The sequence below is a fragment of the Vulpes lagopus genome, chromosome 21, assembly GCF_018345385.1.
Source record: "Vulpes lagopus strain Blue_001 chromosome 21, ASM1834538v1, whole genome shotgun sequence".
NCBI lineage: Eukaryota > Metazoa > Chordata > Mammalia > Carnivora > Canidae > Vulpes > Vulpes lagopus.
The window spans coordinates 35,767,003-35,789,327 of NC_054844.1; the positions used below are offsets into that span (position 1 = coordinate 35,767,003).

The window sequence follows — 22,325 nt, forward strand, 5'->3', positions numbered from 1 at the left end:
GGATCCTTAAAATGAGATTGAGTTTCCTTCTGAGGAGATGTTTGCTCTTTCTGTGTTCCAAAGGCTCCTTGGTTCCAATAGTTCTTTTAATCACATTTCTAAAAGCACCCTTTATGTATCTCTCTATTGGTTCTCCATTCATATATACGTTCACAAAGCCTTCATATTATGGTACAGTCTTATAATTAATTTCTCTAATAATAATTACTTATTTATGTTAGCAAGACAGAGAAGATATGCATGCTGAAAACTACTCATTCTTTCAAGCCAAAAACCAAAAAATAAATGCTCAGCAGTGTAATACTGGGCAACTGTCATTTGGTAATTTGGCCACCCATAAAGAATAGCATGTCAGAAGGTGGTATAAATATTTTCCTGCTGGCTTTTTGCTCAGCAAAATCAGTAATCTTATGCTTTCTATTTATTCTAAATTATAATTCAATGTGGTGGAAAGCAAATTGTACTGGGGTATGTCGTAGTTATTTTGCATTTGTTAACACAGTATATGAAACTCTGCAGACCTTGCCTGGTAAGGTACTTTTTGATTGTGTATATTTCTGTATTCAGGTGATTCAGGTATCTTTTTCTAAATGCTTCTGTATTCTGAGACATGCCCAATTTCCTTACTTAATAATAAAACAGTCCATGACTCATTGTAAATCAGTAGGGATCCAGCAATAAGGTGCAATACATCACAAAAGCAGAACAGGCTATCATTGGAGATAATAAGCAGGTGCATTAATATTCATGCTTTATGAAACCCTGCTTGTGCTTCTAAAAAGCTGTAGAATACATTCTAGGTTTAATGTTCACCACTAGATGTTTGCCAGTGATTTTCAGGCACTTCTTGTGGCACTTCATTCAAGGCATATCTAGGTAATATAGAAAACGTTCCGCCATGCTTTCCATTTATCTAATTGTATACTCAGCTAATGTTCCTTACTGAGCATGTATAATCCTTTCTGGTTGGACCTTGGGTCTTTCTTTGTCTCAGTGGGAAGCGCTGTTGTGTAAGAGTGATTGTGTATGCATACCTGTGTAGGTAGTATGGTGTGTGAGTTGGGGGCTGGGAGCCACCAAAAGGGAACAAACTACATGCATTGTCCTCTACAGCGCAGTATCTCCCTAGTGTTAAAGAAATGCAATTTAGATTTGTTTTTACATAGACTGACCCAAGACCGAGGATAAGAAAATAATGTTATGCTCCAAGGGATGCAAAGGTACCAATACATAAGGGTTCACAGGCTGGGCACTGTCCAACTCCTGAGGCTGCCATACGCCATCCTCCCCCAGAGTTGTTCAACACCAAAAATAAGACATATGGACGTGTACTACTTTCCAGTCTTTAAAATATGTGATTCATATATGTCCTTACTTGGTTCATCTTTAAATACATTTGCAATAAACCAGATATATTGTGCACATGGACAATGTGAGTAAGTATGCATCTTAGGTTTAATATCCCTCTTGTTTGAAATCATATTTGATTTCTTCATTCTTGCGTGAGTTGACAAAGATCATCCCTGCCTCTTTTTAGAATCTTAACTCACGTGTCCTTTGTCTTCCTACCTTTCCAGGCAATGAAGGGATAGGGTTGGGAGGAAAAGGGATACTCTACCATTCATGTATTCCTCCTCCTCCTACTATTCCTATCACCACTACTACCACCATATCTGTTAGCATCATCATCACCACTGGATAATTGCTGGAGAGGCTTTAAATGCAGAATGAGGAAAGAACTACTTGGAGTATGCTACTTATCCTAGCCTCTGCACTGGTCTATTCTGTATTCTGTGTTCCTCTTGATTTCCTTTTTGTTCATTCATTCATCCATTTACCCTTTCATTTATCCACCCATTCAGTAAATGTTTACTCAGAGCTTGTAGTATGTTAGATATAATGCTAAGTGATGGGGACAGAGTATGAACAAAATGGACAAGATGCCTGTAATCATGGAACTTATACTCTGGGAATGAGTGAATTAGCAGGGTTAATTCAGCTAGATCTTTTGCATTTTATAGAATCTCACTTCAGGGGACACCTGGGTGGCTCAGTCGGTTGAGCACCTGCCTTTGGCTTAGGTCATGATCTCAGAGTCCTGGGATTGAGCCCTGCATCAGGCTCCCAACTCAGAGAGTCTGCTTCTTCCTCTGCTCCTCCCTCCCAGCTCATGCTTTTTCTCTCTCAGATAAATAAATAAATAAATAAATAAATAAATAATAAATAATAAAATAATTTAAAAATCCTTAAAAAAGGAATCTCACTTTATGTTCAGGATATAATTACTAATATTAGAATCTTTTACTTTCTTCCTATTTTATGTGAAGAATTTATACAGTATCAGCCTTTGTCCTTATATAAAATCAGCCATTGATACATGGAGCTAGAGTTTCATGAATATAGTGAAGTTTCTTTTACACAATCTCTTAGGAATCTCTCAATTCCTCAATTCTAGCAAGCCTTTTGCACTGCTGTTTGGTGATAGAACATATTTGCATTAGAAGTTATGAAAATTTTGGGAGAAATTTGGGATATACAGCTGTAGTGTGGTTAAGGACTTTTTATTAATCTGCTTAGAAGCAAAGAAGTAAAATAAACACTTGAAAGAAATAACATGGAGCCCTGCTCACCAGCTTCTCCTCCTCCCCAGTTTAAGTGCTGACAGTTTCTTGCATCATTGGTTGTGACGTGTGGCTCATAATTCTCTGTCAGTGCTCATGTTCTTCATAATGATAAACAGTCTCTCCTTTTAGAGTTAGTATGTAAAAATGCACTCATTTTGATGTTGGCTTTGGCTATTGGTAAATGAATACATTTTGAACCATAATTGTTTGGGGAAGCAAAAGTCTTCAAACATCAAGTCTGCTCTTACAAACTAAAAGAAATTTGTAACTTTCTACCCTGAATGAACTACCCTAGGGAATTTCAAAGCATATGTCAAAATATGGATTTGCTTGGTATTGAAAACTTGGTATTAATTGCCTATTTGTACTTAGTAAGTGCCATGTGCTGCCTAATAAATCTATCTAAATAAATTTTCTGGCATGTACCTGTATGTGTCTCAATGAAATTCAAATAAAAGTAACGTCAACAAAGCCAGGGAAAGAATATTGCAGTGAGGGGCCATGTGTCACTAATAGTCTCAATTAACTTTCTTAAGTGGACAAGGAACTAAAAAATAAACAAAAATGTCTTGATCATGATAACAATTATACAAGGACCTTTATCCAAGATTTAAAAAGTAATTATAGAAATCCATATAAATCATCTGTTGCTGATGGCATATTTTGCTGTAATTTTCATGAGATAGGAGACAACATCAAATTGGAAAACGATTATGACTATTATTCTTGAGAGATGAAAATTCTACCTACTAAATGACCTTACAACATACTTAGCATTCCATTGGCTAAATACTTTTCACATTTCACTTACATAATAAATATGGGTAGCCAGATAACCTAATTAAAATTTTATATTATGACATATGCTGAATATAAAGCAAAGCTTTTCTTCAAAATCCTCTCTCAGAAAATCTGAAACTGCCTTATGTTCAAATTCCTGCAAATCTCATACTATGTTTAATTATTTTATTTTTAACAAAGTTGTATTTGGGAAAGGCAATCCAAAACAAGGTTAATTACAAAGTGATTTTGAATGTTAATAGGTCATCTGATAGGTACTATTTTTAAAAAAGAGAAGAATATCACAGATGCAGTAATTATTTTTAACAATATGGCTTCAAAATTGCCAAAAATATGTGTCACATAATAAGGCATTTAATAACCACTTTAAATAGCAATATAGAATTTTCATTTTAAAGTAGGAAGATTTTGGCAACCAAACAAAAGAACATGGAGTATGAGAATCAGAGATGCTAACTTTATCTTAAATAAGAGTAAATCATATCTTTAACTCTGAAGCACAATCTGTGATTAAGGATTGCCAAATGTAGTGACTGTCAACCAAGTTTCAAGACAATGCAAAGAGGAGATATGGTGACTACTGATCTCAGGCAAAGTTGGCAAAGGACAGTTCTCCAAGGCAGGTGGTACTCCCTGAGAGGCCTGGAGCAATAGGGAGGGGAAGTGATGATTGTGATGATTGAGATTGGGCCCTGCCTCCTCCCCTTCCCCCACCCCACACCCCCACCACTCAACAGGAGCCTCTTGCAGAATGCTAGTCCAGAAAAAACTCATTCAGTTGGCAGTAAGTTCCAAAGGAAACAGCACGAGCATTTTGTCTCTAAGAATAACAGAGGAAGAAAATAACAATTAAGTCCTGTAGCAGGTGAAGAACCCTTCACACACACACACACACACACACACACACACACACACACACACAAACTGAATCAGAGGAAAATTGTGATATTAAAAAGCCCAGTAAATTAAAAAAAAAATTCGTGAAGTCATTGTCTATATAAGTTTTCAAAGCAATAATGCAAGAATTTTGCTTTGAGACAATAGAAGATGAAATGGGATGGTAGGCTGAGGAAAGAAATGCAGAAGAAAGAAAATTAGAGAAATAAAGATCAAATTGGATTCTCCACAAACATTAATCAACACACCCAAAATCATGGTAAGGGACATGACTGAGTGAATGGAATGATAAGTTAGAAAAGAAAAAAAGAAAAGAAAAGTTAGAAAAGGAAGACAGAGAAAACCAGGATCTACAGAATTGTTTATCTAAAGAATAGAACTGAAATAATGGAAAAGAAAAAGAGTAGTTAAGGATTCTCAAAAGATTTAAGAGAGTAGAGACTTGAATCTTTAGACTGAAAGGACCAATTGTGCCTGGAAAAGTGACAGACAACAATCTTTAAACAGCAAAATTATTATACTCAAAATAGAAAAAAAGAAAACTTTGGGCATCTAAACAATGAAAACCAATTCACCTATAAATATGGGGGAAAATCCAGTTTTCAGGTTTTTTTTTTTTTCAGATTTCTCCATGGCATTACTCAGCAGTATGAATGAATTTTTTGTATGAATTCTTTGATTCTAAGGTTAAAAAAAGAGTGATTCAGTAATTTTGCATTCAGCCTCATTATTAGTCAACTATAAAGAAATTAAGCAATTGATTGGAAGCTACATTGTTATCATGATCCTTCCTGAAGAATATGTTGTAGAACAAAGTGCAAGCATTAGAAGTAGTGGAAAAACTCCAGCAGAAGTACGGAAAAGATCTCTGAGTTTTGTAGGACCATAGTTAAAAGAAATGCATTGTTTCTGATTATGAATCAGAATATGAGTCCTCTCAGACCTAAACAGCACAGTAATGATGTATAGTGTAAGAAAGTATAGTATTTTGATTTTATCATCTTTTATAGATGAGGGAGGAAGATACCATTTAAAGATGATGAATAAAATAGGGATATGAGATATTCAAAGAGTCAAAAAGTTAATGGGTAAAATAATGTAAGTATAATAAGATGATAGAAGGAAAGAAAGCAGAGGGAGAAGAAGTAAAAATTAGATAATTTGGCCAATGCTCATACTGGGGAGTAAATAAAAATCTGAATAAATAATACATAATGTTAAATGAAGTTTAGTTATAAAGGTAATAATTAGAACAACATAGGAACATTTCAGTGGAATGCACATAGTAAATATATGGTAAAAGAAGGAAAAAGAAGAAATTATTTATTTCAAATTAAAATTTATTTTTTTTATTAATGATAGTCTAGAAGGGTTTCTTTCATCTATAAAACTTGCTTGCAATTTTTTGGGCAGCCTGGGTGGCTCAGCAGTTTAGCGCCACCTTTGGCCCAGGGCATGATCCTGGAGGCCTGGGATCAGGTCCGATTTTAGGCTCCCTGCATGGAGCCTGCTTCTCTCTCTGTCTGTGTCTCTGCGTCTCTCTCTCTCTGTGTGTCTCTCATGAATAAATAAATAAAAACGGGCACTGAGGCGGACACTTGATGGGATGAGCACTGGGTGTTTTTCTGTATGTTGGTAAATTGAACACCAATAACAATTAATTAAAAAAAATAAAAAAAAACTTACTTGCAATTTTATCAAAAAATTCAGGGTTCCCTTAAAATTTGAGAAAACTTCTATCAATCTTCTTGCATACATGACCTGAAAGATGTAGAAGAATTTTCCAGAGACTAACTCTGGCTCTGTTGAAACCTTGCTTAAGAAGAAACTATGTAAATAGCTATATATGTACTGGTATATGATGATGTTCAAGATACACTGTTAAATAGAAAGAAGTTGCAAAATAACACACAAAATTAATTGTGTATGTTTGCTCATTAATACCCTTAATGCCTATGTTTGTGTATTAAGAGAGTAGCACTTATTTCTCTTAAGTGATACTCTGCTACATAATAACAATCTCTAGTGGCCCTATGTAGCCATAGTTGTTATTACATTATGACCTTTTCTCTCTACTAAATCGGTATTTTTCACTAATATCGCATGCTTAACATTAAACTCTATCAAAGAAGACTATAGATACAGTGTGTGGTACCTGTTGGTGAGTAGTTTATAATTAGGCTAAGAAAACAAAATGGGTAAAACTGGAGGATGATACAGGATGCAAATCAGTGCTCATTTACATTACATGAATCCTCTGTAAAACCATCTCGGATTATTGCCACCTTTGGCAGTAGGTTTGATTTTTCACAGCAATTTTAGTCTGTAACATATTTTAACATCATGCTATATCTTCATCAGTTTCTAATAATTCAACATACGATAGTCTTGTCTTTATGGAAGAGATGAGACTGCTTTCAAGCCCTTTGACTCTAAATCCAATTATTTAACACAGTCACTTCATGCAAAAGGTTTACGTGGACTCCCGGATGACTCCCGGATGATAATTCTTAGAACATCTACTAATATCTAGTGTGTCCATATGATGAAACTGAGGGACAGAGAGGTTGATTAATTTGTCCCAAATCAAAAACTAAGTAAGGGACACAACTCGGAAGTCAGCCAGGAAAGCTAGTTCCAGAACTGGTGCACAGAACAGTATGTTAGGTGTGTGACCCGGATCGGTTATTTTGTCTCACTGATTTCTCTTTCTCCCTTGGTGGACAGTGGAAAATAATGACTCACTTTATAAGGTTCCCATGACAGTTGTTAAGAAAAGTACCTCTAGGAGCTTTGTACTCCATGAAGTTCTATAGCAAATGTAAGATGTTACTGTTGTCACTGCTGTCTTTGTGCTACCATTTTTACCCTCATGTCATATCGGTTCCACTCGTAGGGAAGCAAAGTTTTCAGTTAGATTTATATAGAGATAAATTGCTTTTACAATCACTTACTGACTTTTAAACCTCAACATTCATGTTCTCACTCAGATTACACAATACTCATGCCCTAAAATAGTTTCTATTCTGTGAAAGATTACCCGACAAGGCATAATGTGATAAGGGCTATAATGAAGTTCTGAGTTTGCGCAGAGACCTCATAGGGATGAAGGCAAAGGCAAGGATTGTGATATTCAAAGAGTTAAAACAGATTCCTCCCAGCTTAGAAAGAAAGACCTGGGATTTCAAATTCTAATTATCTTCCTGTGGGAGAAGCATCAACAAGTTTCGTATTGTATTTATGCTACACAGCAACCTTTGTGCGTGGTCTTCAGTCTTGCCTTTCCTGCGTCTTTTCCCACAAAGACTGTCCTTGACCAACACCAGAAATGAATTTGATTTCTCTAATGCAGAAGGTAATTGGATTTTTCTTTATTGAATGCATCCCTTTAATGACTGTCTCTGCTCCTGCCAATTTAGCTGCAAGTGACCTGACATTGATCTGATGATATGACTTAAAATAAAGAGTTGGAGCTGGGGGTGAAAAAGACCAGCTGTCTGGCATCAGGGGGAAAAATATGGGTTTTTTTTTTTTTGCCTCATCTTGCCATTTTCCTGAGAAAATCCTTTATCCTTGAATGTCATTTTTACAAAACATGCTGCTGTAATAATTGGTCATACAGCAGCAGATTGCCTTCTTCTAGAGAATATAATAAGTATTTCCCAGAAAGTGCCCTGGAGAAAACATTGAAAATTGAATAAAATCCACCCAGTAATCATTCTGTTCCTTGGAAATATTTATTACCATGTAGATTCTTTCTGGAACAGGGTAAATATTGCTGAACAGAATTAATTAAATCTTACAAGGAACTGGTAAAACATGAAATATTTATTTAAGTATTTATTTACTTAACCTTGAGGTTTTGTAAAAATAAAATTTGACACAAGAGTTGCTATTCAAGAAAGTTACAAAGGGGTAGTGGATGAAATTGCTGTTTGGAAGAGTAACAATTCCTTCCTTAAGGGAAGCTATGATATAAAACTCTTTTTATGCCCAAGAATATATGGAATTTAAATTTTTCTACTTTTGCCTTCATTCACTTTTTAGTAACAGTGTAACTCACTTGATCCATGCTCAAATTTTATTCTGTCAAGATAAAGATTCGTTCATTCTGACAGATAAGAATTCTCTTTGATTGAAGATGCAAAGCTTGGGCATTAGAGGGAGAAAATAAAAACTTGTCATTTTAAGTTGTAAAGAAGAAAATAATAGATGAGAAAATCGTAACTAAATTTCCTTTTAAAAACCAGTGAAATCAATGTTTTTCCCTTTTGAATTTTTAGTGTTAGTTGCACTCACAGTTATCAATGTCATTAATAATTTCAAGAAGTTAACTGAGAGTTTGTATTAAAATCATTCATGGCATTTGTTGAATTTGAAGACTCAAAGCCACATCACACAAAACTATTGTAAGCCCTGTGTTAGAGCGGGCATAAATCTACAGTGTTGCTCAGTAAAGAGCAGTGAACTTCTTTTGGTTCTCATCAACCAAGAGAAACTTGGGAGTTCTATTCCCAGAATTATCTTGAGAAAGAATATAAAGAAGAATTAAGAGTGAGTATTTCCTGGAGGCTGGGCTCCTTAACCTCTGTTCTGATTGCAATTTAAATGAGCCTGTGAAGCCCTGGCATGCCTGTGAATGTTTCCAGAGAGCACTTCTTAGGTGCTGGGTAGCACAATAAGATGGGCTTGCTTCAGAATTGATGTGCCTTCCACAGAAAGCCCAGGACGATTGAAGGGGTCATTGATCCAGAAGGACTCCCCACTGAAGAAAAGTCTTTCATCATAAATGATTAAATCTCACTAATTCCAGGCCAGGCCATTGTTGGAAGCTATACCTAAGTGCAATATTAACATCTTAAGAGCAAGATAAAGAGGGGCACCTAGGTGGCTCAGTGGTTGAGCATCTGCCTTTGGCTCAGATCATGATCCCGGGGTCCCGGGATCCAGTCCCACATTAGCCTCCCTGCAGGGAGCCTGCTTCTCCCTCTGCCTATGGCTCTGCCTCTCTGTGTCTCTCATGAATAAATAAAATCTAAAAAAAAAAAACAAGAGAGAGAAGTCTGTATTAATGGATGATGAAAATTCTTCCTCACTCAATTCAGTATATCTCATTCTATATGCATTTTCTTAATTTTGAATTAGCCTTGTTGGTTTGAATTTGGACATTATTAAATATAAATTCAATTAATGAAACAATATTCTTCTTTTGAAGGGAAGACAGATTTTCTGGAAAAAGGAAAATGTGTGTGTGTGAGTGTGTGTGTACACATACACAAATATTTTTTCCTGTATCAGAAGAAAGAAGGAAATTCATTACTCACCCCTTCAGATTTTTATAAATGCTTTTACAATAGGTTATCTATTTATGATACTTTGGACATTTTCTGAAATCATTAATATGAGGTATGATCAATGAGCAATTTATTTTGTTAATGCATTTTTAAAAACAAGTGTTTAGGGACGCCTGGATGGGCTCAGTGGTTGAGCATCTGCCTTCCACTCAGGGCATAATCCCAGGGTCCTGGGATCGAGTCCCAGGGTCCTGGGATTGAGACACCTCTGTGTGTCTCTCATGAATAAATAAGTAAAATCTTAAAAGAAAATGAAAAATAAATAAAAACACGCATTTATATAAAATCATTTTGTCATTTCTTCGTTAAGCGAATATCTTGAAGGCTTATGTATAAAAGAACCTTAGACATTGGAAGAGATATAGAGACAAATCTTCACCTTCAAGGATTTTGAAACCTACTGAAGAGAGAACAGATGTACATAGTAAGTTAAATAGAAAGTGGAAAGTGGTAAGTGACATAAGAGGGACTGATCCAGAACTACAGTTGGAGTGGACAGTGAAGATGTCACAATGTGTGATGATGATGTGATTTTGCCAAGGCCTCGGAAGGTGGGCAGACTGTGCAAGTGGGAAGGAGAAGTAGAATATTTTTTAGAAGAAAACATAGGACTGAAAATGGCAAGGAGGTATGAGAATACTAGGCTATTAAAATAAATATTCTATAAAACTGGGTCAAGTCTCATACTTCATATGTCATTTTTTTTAAGTCTAAAAAAATTATGACAAACACAGAGCGAGAGGCAGAGACACAGGCAGAGGGAGAAGCAGGCTTCCTGCAGGGAGCCCCATGTGGGACTTGATCCCAGAACCCTGGGATCAAACCCTGAGCCAAAAGCAGATGCTCAACCACTGAGTCACCCAGGTGCCCCCCTCACGCATCATTGAAAGAAAAAATAAGAGAGAAGGGAAGGTAATATTTTGACTAGTGATATAGGTAGAAATGTAGACATGTAGAGAAATAGTTGGATCTTGGAGTTTCTGATTTAGACAAGCAAAAACTATGGTATTTTATTTATTATGTATGTTTTGTGTCTATGAAGAGGTTAACAATTGCTTAAAGATGTCTCCTTATATAAGGTAATCTTGACTGATGTTTTAAAGCATAGTCTCAGTAGTTGACATGTTGGGTGATCTTAAATATATTCATTTGTTACATAAAGTCAAATGAACTACTAAAATTTTTAATTGAAAATGTATTCTTGATTTTGTCTGCATATATTCTAGTGTTAAGATACGTATATATTTTATTCTTGACAAAGTGCAAATTATATAAATATTTACACCTAAATGTAAGATTTCTGAAAGTGCTAAATAAATTCCTTTTATTGCTTCAGGTCACTGATATGATGCTTCAGGACAAGCCCTATCCTGATTGGGGAAAATCTGCAAGAGCTTTCTGGAAGAAAGGAAATGTTAGGATCATTTTATTCTGGTAAGAGATTATTTTGTTTATAGATTTTTGCCTTTCATCATTCACAAAGGACTTGAGTTGAATGTAGTTCTGTTTTAGATGCATAGAATTCTATGTTGAGAGGCATTTCCAGGGGACACTGCCTTCCATTTAAGATGATTAAAACCATTATCCTAATTATTTTATGAATTACTTTCTGCTTACACATTGTTGCCTATACACATTTACAAGAGATACATTTGCTAATACAGTAATACATATTTTACCAGAGGTAAGTAGGTTTTTGATTCAGCAAAAACAAGCTATAATTTTCATCAATGAAATCTGCTATAAAAATGTCTCCAGTAAATTCTAAATTTCCAGTATATTTGACAGGATATAATTTTGCTTTGAAGAAGTTATACAGAGAGGGAACCTCTTTACAAATCACATCTGACTCATTGGCATTTCTTCTTTATGTAACTTCCTTTAGCTCTCTAGCCCAATCATTGCAATTAAAAAATAATCCATGTCTTATAGAACTTTGTTTTGCATAGCATCACCACTATTTATGTGTATTTGAACAAGTTTAGACAGAAAACATCAAGAAGGGCACTTTTGCCTGACTGTGTGATACCACTCAACTATAGAGTCAGCCTGATATATGAAAGGGTGTGTGAACTAACACACAGTAGTGCTTGAATTGATGCTACCTTGTGCAGGGTAAATTCTATCCTGCTCACCTGCCTTTTGAAATGGTAGAGAAAAAAATGTGTTTGTTCTTGGATTTAATTCTGAGGGTTGATTTCTTTTTTCATGCACAGGCTACAAAAATCATGGGATGATATACACACTCTAAGCTATCTTTGGGCTTTAACACTGTAATTAAATGTTGGTAGATATATATGGCATTTTGAACTCAATTCTTAGAAGATAAACAAAAGTAGATTCCAAATAGTGTTGTAAAAATGAATATGATTTTGTGGATGTTTATTTAAGCCTTGTCTCTATAAGTCAAGTGTGGCCTATTTTTATGGTGCATTTAACCTTTAAATATTTTTTTCCTGTGTGCAAGTTCCCCATGTAGCTTCCCTAAATAATATAGGATATAGCTATAGAAAATATTTATTGAGCATAGTTTTGCTCCAGGCACCATGCTAAGTATTTAACATGCTATGTATTTGCTCACTTAATCCCAACAATCCTATAAGGTAGGCGCTATTGTTGTGAGCATAGGTCTCTGACTCCAGAGATCCAGTTTTACATCATTATAACTAGCCTACCTCTAAGAGAGCAAAGGATACATCAGTGTGCAAATTTCCAAATGATTTCCAAATGATTATCCTTAGTCTCTTTTTAGGTAATGGTGCTATATTAGCAATACAAGACTCTGGGGACACCTGGGAGGCTCTAAGTTGAGCATCTGCCTTTGGCTTAGGGGGTGATCCTGGGATTCGGGATCTAGTACCACATCGGGTCACCCTGAGGGAGCCTGCTTCTCCCTCTGCCTATGTTTCTGCCTCTCTTTCTGTCTTTCATGAATAAATAAATAAATCTTTTAAAAAAAAGGAATACAAGATTCTGGGGAGTCATTCAACCCTGTAGAAATTTTATGATTTTAGGAATCATAATTTTAAAAAGATAGATGTTAATATTAAAAGAGTTTATGGACTATCTCTCTTAAAACAATATGAATTTACTATGTTTACATTAATTTTATATTATTTAATGCATCTTCAAAGGTAGCCTGCTAATTATGTTCAAGGTGGCCAGTGACTCAGGTCACATGTATAATACTTGCAAAAGTGAGCCATGCACATGGTAATCTGAAGGCCTCTCTGATTTTTGTCATTAGCTACTCTTAATTGCAATTGCTGTTTCAGAGGAGAGGAATCCATACTGGATTTTTCCTTAAGCATCTTAGTATGTTTTCTGTGAACATTAATATTCAGGTCTACGTATTACCATCCCTTTTATACAAATGGGTTTTTTTTTTTGACAGATGTGATAACATAGCTCCAATTGATAACCTAGAGCATATTTTAAATACTATAAAAATAATTTAATTAGTCACTGGCAAATAGATAATACTCTTGAATGGAGAGCAGTTCAGGTTAATAAATTCACACTGTTGTAGTCATTGTTTTTGTAAAATTATCAATTATTAGATGATATATTTGAGAGATGAGTTTTTATTGTCATATTTCAAAAGTAGTATTTCAAATCATGGAGAACATAAAATAACTGGAGGAAAATTTAAATGCTACTCTAAAAATATTTTTCCCATTTTATCCATTTCTATACAGTTAGATTATCTTGTCAACAGTTTTCATGGTTTTAAAAAAGGAAAATCCGATGCAAAAAGTTGAATATGGAAATTATGTGGGAAGCAATGAAATCTTCTGTTTTGTTCATACTTTTTGGATAAAAGAGATTTAGGAAGTATAAAGGGCATTTTTTTTTTTTTTTTTTTAGCTCTAGGAGATAGCATACAGAAATCTTTGGCAAGGTTTCAAATGAAACAAAAGATAGTATTTACACACTATGTGTTACCCACTCAAAAAGAGGTTTTTTTTTTTTTCTTTTGGTTTTGTCCCAGTTAAGGGAAGGGAGATGAGTGTGAAAAACCTATGCTAGAGAAGAAATTTTGCAAAGGAAGCTTTCATAAGTTGCAATGTGATTATATGCAGCACTTTCAACAGTACAACATGCAATTTTGTTCTAGTAAACTTATCTTTTACCAACATGTAGCTGCTTTAACTCATAAATGTCTGTCAGAAACTATTTCCTTTGCAGCAGTGGGCTGAGCTCTTACTTGATTCCTAGTGATAGATGTCCCTACATTGAAGAAAACGGTTCCTGTTTCTTCCTGTAATTGTGCAAAGATGAGGCTGCTATAGCACATGGATTTTGATGCCGGGGATGAGACTAAATTGTCGTGTGTGAAAAATACTAAATGAGAAAGGGAAGAATATTTATAGAACTTTCCTTCCAAAATCACTTTTCCAGCCCTTTTGTTAATTAAATAGAACAAAGACCTAAGAATGTAAATCCTAGGTTAATTCCATACACTGTTTTTATTTTCCAGAGGGGCTATGAAAAACATTTCCACTCACTTGTTTCTGAAGCAAATATACACATAAACATAGATATAAAAAAAACAAGTAATATGCACCTGAAACTAATATAACACTGTGTATGAACTATACTTCCATAAAAATAAAGATATTAAAGTCAAGTAATATGATGGTTCTGTTAGCTCCTATTCCCCATTTTATTTATTCTCTTGTGACACATTTTGTATGCTTTTGATGGGAAGTATCTTGGAATAATATTTCCCAAAGGCCTAGCCTAGCTTAAAAAAAAAATAAGGGAAACACTCTCCTGTGATTAGTAGAGGAATTGGAAGAAGGAGGGATTGGGAAATTTGGTGTTTATTAGGGCTTCACAAATCCTCCAGTTCTTTGCCTTCCAGACATAGGACAGGATTGCATTTTTCTATCTCCTCTGACCACATGACTTGCTTTGACCAATTAAAATGGCATGAAAGTGACGTGTCACATTTAGGTAGAAGCTTTCTTTTTTTTTCTTATTTAAGTGAATAAGTCCCAAAGCAGGACTTGAACCCATGACCCTGAAGTCAGGAGTCAGATACTTAACTAACTGAACTACGTGGGCACCCTTAGGTAGAAGCATTTAATTGGCAATGAGAAGCACTGAAGGGAGCTCTTTTTTTTTTTTTAAGATTTTATTTATTTATTTGAGAGTGAAAGAAAGCACAAATGGGGAGGAGAGGGAGAAGCAGGCTCCCTGCTGAGAAGGGAGAGGGAGCCTAACACAGGACTTGATCCCAGGACCCTGGGATCATGACCTGAACTGAAGGCAGGTGCTGTTTAACAGACTGAGCCACCGGGGCACCCCTAAAGAGAGCTCTTCTCATAGTAGCAACTGTGGAAGTTTACATCTAACTGGAGCCCTGCTCATTCAGGTTCCCTGAATGACCAGCGGAAACCAAGCATTCTTAACAGCTAGTGGTCAAATAGTGTGAGTGAGAAATAATCCTTTGCAAATGTTAAGCCCCTGAGATGTGGGGATTGTTTGAAACTGCATCCTGCTGTATACGGAAATTGATCCTGGAAGCAAAGTGTTGCTGTAACTGAAGGCTGGAATTTTTATTTTAAGGGCTGGACAGCAAAAGGCAAAAAACAAACCTGATGATGATGATATAAGTTGGAAAAATGGTGATACAGGTGTTATAGTGGCAAAGCATTTGGTCAAAACTGTGGTCTATAATTACTTAGACACTTCAGGAGAACTGGGAAAATGGAATGTTAGTAATATGTTGATATATGCATCGGTGTACTATTGTGTACTTCCATTTCCATTCTGATGCATAGAGATTATCTTTTATTTTTCGGGTAATTAGTATCTCCATATTTTAAAAACTACTTTATCTAGTGCTTTAATGGTTTGGGTGGACATTTCTTGATCATGATTATCTTAACTCTTAACTGGGAAACAAATGTAGCAGCTGCTATTTGTCCTGTTTTGAAGATCATGGTCATTAATAAGGTCTAACAAAATTGTTTAGCTTTCACCAGACAAGAGCTAATCAAGAAATAATTATCATCTTCATGTACATGGTCTGGGAAACAACATGATAATCATAAAATAACAATGAAATATAATAAAGTAATATAAAAAACTGAAGAATCTTGACGGAAATGTCCGTCAAGAGGGGTTTAACAATAGGTCTCTAGTATGCAGCTGTATGGATGCCCTGTATGACTTCCTTTCTTTTCTCTTCAAAAGGGATGTGTTTTGTTATTTTGCATGATCCTTTTCAGCCGTGCAATGCTGTTTTTTATTATAAGATTAAAATATTGAAGAGAGAGTAGTTCTGTTTGCTTTGCGCCAGAGGAAAGAATATGAATGTTTGTGTCCTTCTAAAATTCATAACTTGAGGTCTTGATGCCCAAATGATGGTACCCAGAAGGTGAGGTCTTTGGAAGGTGCTTAGGTCATGAGGGTAGATTTCCTCATGAGTGGAATTAGTGCCTTTACAAAAAAAGGTTCCAGAGAGATCCTTAGCCCTCTCTATCATGTGAAGGCACAGTGAGAGGGTGTCGGCTATGAACCAGGATGAGGACCTTCACCAAATGAAACCATCCTGGTGCCTTGACTTTAAACTTCCCAGCCTCTAGAACTGTGAGAAATATGTTGTTTAGAAGCCAGCCAGACTGAGATATTCTGTTACAGCAGCCCAAGCGGACTAAGATGTAGGTAAGTCACATGGAAGCAGATTTAGATTCATGTCTTAAAGAATTCCCTAATAATGTGAGCCTCTCAATGCTTGCCTGATGAAATGCTGGATTTCCTGTTAGTAGAAGTATTCTAGCAAAGGCTAGATCATCTGTCAGGGATGCAGTAGAAGGATTTTCACATTCAATGAGAAAAAACGTAAATCACTTCTAACTTTTCATCAAACTTAAGATCCTGTGACTCTAGATGTTTAATTAGAAAGTATTACTCTTTTTTTGGCTTTATAATGAAAGGGTACTAATTTTAATTTAATATGCTCTGTATAATTCCATCATAATTATGAGGAAAATTTTTACATTAGACAATAATTCATGAAAGGTTCTGGGGCAACTATAGTATGCAGAACTTTTTGCCTCACTTCCCAAGTAATAAATTAGCCTATATCTTTTCTCTGGCTGAATTTTGTCTTCTAGCCTTCAGCTTTCCTACCATCTCAACATGTCATGAAGCAGTTGTCTATCTTTAATTAAAAGCTGCCTCTGTAACTGAGGAAAAGCAGAACATTTCTAGCCCAAATCAGGTAACTGTACCTATTTAATCAGTCACCTTAATTTTAAACACCTCACAAAAGTTAACAGGCTCCATTTAAGTCTCGCTTCTTCTAAGCAGAGAGATCCAAGGATGCATTTCAACTCGTTTTCTTGTTAGGTGTAAATTTTCTACTTCTGAATAAAAAGGTGATTGATGTTGCATTATTGTCTTGTCATATTATTGTCATATTATTTGGAGATTTTCATTTAAATAGTAAATTCTGTGTTTATGCCTGAAAGATTTAACTCTCAGGCATCTATTTATACCTGGGCATTAACACAATCCCATGCCCCTCCAGACTTAATTTCACTGAATTAAGAGCAAGTCTGTTTTTATTAACTTATTTAAATCAATACTTATTAAGTCCTGAATGCAATGTGAAATAGTGGTTAGAAGTATATACTCTGGAGCCAGCTGCCTGGCTTTCAATCCCGGCTTTACTACCTACTATTGTGTATTAGTTATTATTTTGTTTTAACTGGTATTATGATTGCTCTTTTGCTGCACCAGGTGCTCTCCATGGTGCTGAGAGCACAACTTTGAAAGAAATAGTAAGGACTCTTGACAGCATTAATTTTCTGTCTGATGAGAAATACAGGGTGTGAGGGGGAAGGCAATGCCAGCTTTGGATGTGAATGCTATGATGTGCTTAGAGAGCCCTAGGGATGGTTTTGTAAAAGAACTAGAACCTAAGTGTAATCTTAGGATAAGGAGGTGTCAAAGAGGAGGAAATTGAGGCAGATTGGTTCTGGAACTGAGGCAGAAGGAGGTGTCAAAGAGGAGGAAATTGAGGCAGATTGGTTCTGGAACTGAGGCAGAAGGGAAATTCAGGGGTAGCATGGAGTATTAAGGCTTAAGCAACTGAACAGATGGTGATACTATTTACTGAGATAGGACATTGTGGTGGGGGAGCAAGTTTTGGGTGGAGACGTAATAAGCCCAGACCTGCGTTTTGAGCTTGATGTGCTAATTGAGATATCTTATAGAATATAGTTAATAGTATTGTAATAGCATTGTATGATAACAGATGGTAGCTATACTTATGGTGAACCTATAATAATGTTACCCACTTGCCAAATCACTATGTTGTACACATGAAACTAATATAACATTGTGTGTCAGCCATACTTCCATTACGGAGAGAGAAAGATACTCAATAAGCAGTTCTTAATATGGATCTGAAGCTGCAGAGTGAGGGAATGAGATCCAAGACAGAAATATTACTAAAATTAGTATTTCAGTTTATATTTTTACTCTCATCTAGATGTTGTTATCTACATGGATATGGTTTTTGAAGGAACGTGAGTGAATGTTAAGTGAGAATAAAAGATCTATGATAAAACCCATAGTACTCATTTATCTGGGAACAGGCAAAAGAAGGATCCACAGAGAAGACAGAGAAAGAGAGGATAGAAAGAATGAAAAATAGGAAAAGTGTATGTTATAGAGGTTAGGAGAGGAGAGGATATCAAGAGATGTAGCAACATCAATAGTCAAATGCTAGACATATAACAAATAAGATCAAAATGCAAAGTGTCTATGAGATTTTGCTGGTAACTTCAGCAAGAATGGTTTTCTGGAATGCTGCCCTAGGAGCCAGACCTATACTGTGATTAGGAGAGGAAGAAGTGGGAACAGGGAGTATGGTCAGAAGGTGAGAGAGAAGATTGAAGGGATGTCTATATATTTAAAAATGGATATATTCCCTATGAAAAAATTAAATGTTTACTGGTTTGCTCTTTATTGATTCATCATATTCATTTTTAAAAGAGAGCTCATTTCAAATTATTTGCTGTACAGATATTGAACTGAAGCCTCAAATGAAATTATGTGGTAAAAATTTACTATGTATATAATCATCATTCTTTAATAGAATATATAGTTAATAAGGCTTTAAATTAAAATGCCTTTAAAATTTTTAAAGAAATGTACTAAAGTCAAAATGGTGATTAACATATTTCTGCCAATACATATTTCACACATATTTCTGCCTATATCACAGTTCTTTTTTAAAATTTTGTATTTAAATGCAATTTAGCCAAAATACAGTGTATTATTAATTTCAGGGATAGAATTTAGTGTTTCATCAGTTGCATACAACACCCACTGCTCAATACATCAAGTGCCCTCGTTAATGCTCATTCTCAGTTATCCCCTCCAGCAACTCTCATTTTGTTCCCTAGAGTTAAGAGTCTCTTATGGTTTGTCTCCCTCTCTGTTTTTATCTTGTTTTTATTTTTCCTTCCCTTCCCCTATGCTCATCTGTTTTGTTTCTTGAATTCCACATATGAGGGAAATCATATGGCATTTGTCTTTCTCTGACTGACTTATTTCACTTAGCATAATACCTCCAGTTCTATCCACATCACTGCAAATGGCAAGAGTTCATTCTTTTTGATGGCCAAGTAATATTCCAGTGTGTATACACACATACACACACACACATTCATCTATTGATGGACCTCTGGGTTCTTTCCATGTTTTGGCTATTGTGACATTGCTGCTATAAACTAAACATTAGGATGGATGTACCCTTTTGAATCACTGTTTTTGTATCCTTTGGATAAATATTGAGTAGTGCACTTCCTGGTCCTAGGGTGGTTCTATTTTTAACTTTTTGAAGAAACCCATAATGTTTTCCAGAGTGGCTACATCAGTTTACATTCTCACCAACAGTGTAAGAGGGTTCCTCTTTCTCTGCTTTCACATCAACATCTGCTTTTTCCTGTTAATTTTAGACATTCTGACCTGTATGAAGTGGTGTCTCATTGTGGTTTTGATTTGTTTTTTTACTGATGCCAAGTGAAGTTGAGTATTTTTTCATGTGTCTGTTAGCCATTTGTATATCTTCTTTGGAGAAATATCTCTTCATGTCTTCTGCCCATTTCTTGACTGGATTCTTTGTTTTTTGGGTGTTGAGTTTGGTAAGTTCTTTGTAGATATCACAGTTCTTGAAAGCAGGAATAACATCTTACTTACTGTTTCCCTAGGACTTAGCACAGTACCTGAGGCACAGCAAGCATTAAGTACATTCTTGTTAAATTAATTACTTTGGTGAGGACCTTCAAATCTAGCATACTGGACAATATTCCTGAAAAATTCTTCAGATAAAAGACTTCATTAAGATGATAAAATGATAATTAAAGATATTTTATTGTCAGTTGGTGCTTTACAAGAAAATATATAATGCTTATGAGTTATTTTTTCTGAAAAATCCTTGTAAATATTATTTTCATTACTTTAAAAAATCCTTTTGGTTCCAAATTAAATACATCCCCTACAACTAGGAAGTCCATTAAAATACCATGAACTGTACTGTAATACCAGCAATATGCAATACCAGCCCCAACTGACCATAGAAGTTTTTATCTTAGGATTTTTTCCCCCTAATTTCTTAAAGGTAAGGGAAGTTTAAGGAAAAAGAATTAAATAAGGTGGTCTTAAATTGCTCAATAGTGCCTCTCTATTATAGGTCTTTATTCTATTTGCTAAGAACTGAAATAGCAACATTGAGTGCAAGGATAATCTTTAGATTTATGAATTTTTGAAAGAAAATTGCCCTTCAATAAAGGCTTAGAAATACCACATAGTTTTTCTGTATAACAAGAATTGGTAGAACAGTGATTCCTCTTTATTCTTAGATCTGCTGGTTGAATGGAGTACTCCCCTGAGCTATAACGACTAAGTCATACTTACTAAGTTTCTAAAGTATAGGTCATGATTCAAAAATCCCTTGAGTTTGCATATAATAGTATAAATGCATGAAATTAAACTGGAAACAATAAATTCTAGAAGGAAACAATAAATTCTAGAAGAGAGAATGCAGCATTTAACCAAGTATAGTGACTTGACCCCAGAGAATCTCTGCGTCTCTTCATTTTTTTTCCTCATGATTCATGCCACCCTCCCCCATCTCTAGTAGACTAAAAATGCAAGTCTTTTATAGTAACAAAACTCCATTTATCCTACAACTTCACCTGTTAGAAAGCCTGGACATTTTCATTCTTGTTTCCCCACATCTTCCAGGAACCATTGGTGGAATACTTTGAAGTATTTGTGTTCACCCTGCAAATATTTACAAAGAGGCCACAATGTAAATATCTCAGAATAAAATGCTGCTACCATAATATATTTTACTGGCATAAAAATCCTCCTTTAAAAACGGTTTGTGTGTGTGCTTTGGTCAAAACCTACCTATTAGAATTAAAAATTTTTATTCATTTGACAATTATATCAGAATAGCTGTCATTCTTTACTTAAGTCACTCCGATCATAATTGGCTAACAGTTTATTTTTGCAGAATGACTGAGGAACAACAAAGTCTCAGTATCACCAAAGTACTGCTGGTTGTCTAGTACCCATGCTTCACTGTAGCTCACATCTGGTTCAGAGATTGGCGACCCACGAACTTAATTTTGTGTTACATTAGTCACTGTTGGAAACTCACAACGGATTGGTTTTCAAACCAAAATTGCTGGTAACTAATACTCCAATGTTCTCTGCAGGGCAACTCTGTCACCAGTATCAAGTGGAAGGGAATCATTGTTTATTTTGTGAGTCATTGATCAAAATTAAGGGAGGTGAAGACTGCAGGAGAGGGTTCATCCAAGACAAGTTGAGGCTTATGACAGTTCTCATCAATGTGTGATTTTTTTCAGGGACCAGACCACTACTGCTGTTGGTACCCTGATCCACTGTCAATTCCACCAGCAATGCTGATTCCATAATGCCAGCTCTTATTTTCAGAACATCCTGTTCCTACATTTTCCCTCTCCTTTTACTGCCCTGCTGCTCAGAATCCCTTGTGCACTGGCTCTCTGGAGGAACCAATGGATGCATCAATTGTATTGAAGGTTGAAATGCTTTGATGTTTGCTGTGCCCAAAATATGTAAAAAACTTATGAAACTCAGCACTGAAAAAGCAAATAATCCAGTTTTAAAAATGGTCAGAAGACGTGAATAGACATTTTTCCAAAGAAGGCATCCAGATGGCCAACAGACACATAAAAAGATGCTCAGCATCACTTATCAGGGAAATACAAATCAAAACTACATAGCAAACTGAATCCAACAATACATTTAAAAATCATTCACCACAATCAAGTGGGATTTATTCCTGGAATGCAAAGGTGGTTCAAAATTTGCAAAGCCATCAATGTGATATATCACATCAACAAAAGAAAGGGTGAAAAACATACGATTATCTCAACAGATGCAGAAAAAGCATTTGGCAAAGTGAAACATCTAGTCACGATAAAAACACTCAACAAATAGGTTTAGCAGGGAACATAACCTCAACATAATAAAAGCCATATATTAAAAAAAAAAAAAAGCCCACAGTTAACAACATACTGAATGGTGAAAAACTAAGAGCTTTTCCTCTAAGGTCAGGAATAAAACAAGA

General features: G+C 35.4%; 1 protein-coding gene across 2 annotated transcripts in view; it reads left to right on the forward strand.

The window, feature by feature from the left end:
• Nucleotides 1-22,325, forward strand: part of TMEM117 (transmembrane protein 117) — a 467,289-nt gene that overhangs the window by 291,148 nt on the left and 153,816 nt on the right. For both annotated transcript variants that reach the window (XM_041736431.1, XM_041736432.1), the window contains one exon: nt 11,013-11,110. In XM_041736431.1, coding sequence (XP_041592365.1) covers nt 11,013-11,110 — 98 coding nt within the window. The remainder of the gene's footprint in view (nt 1-11,012; nt 11,111-22,325) is intronic.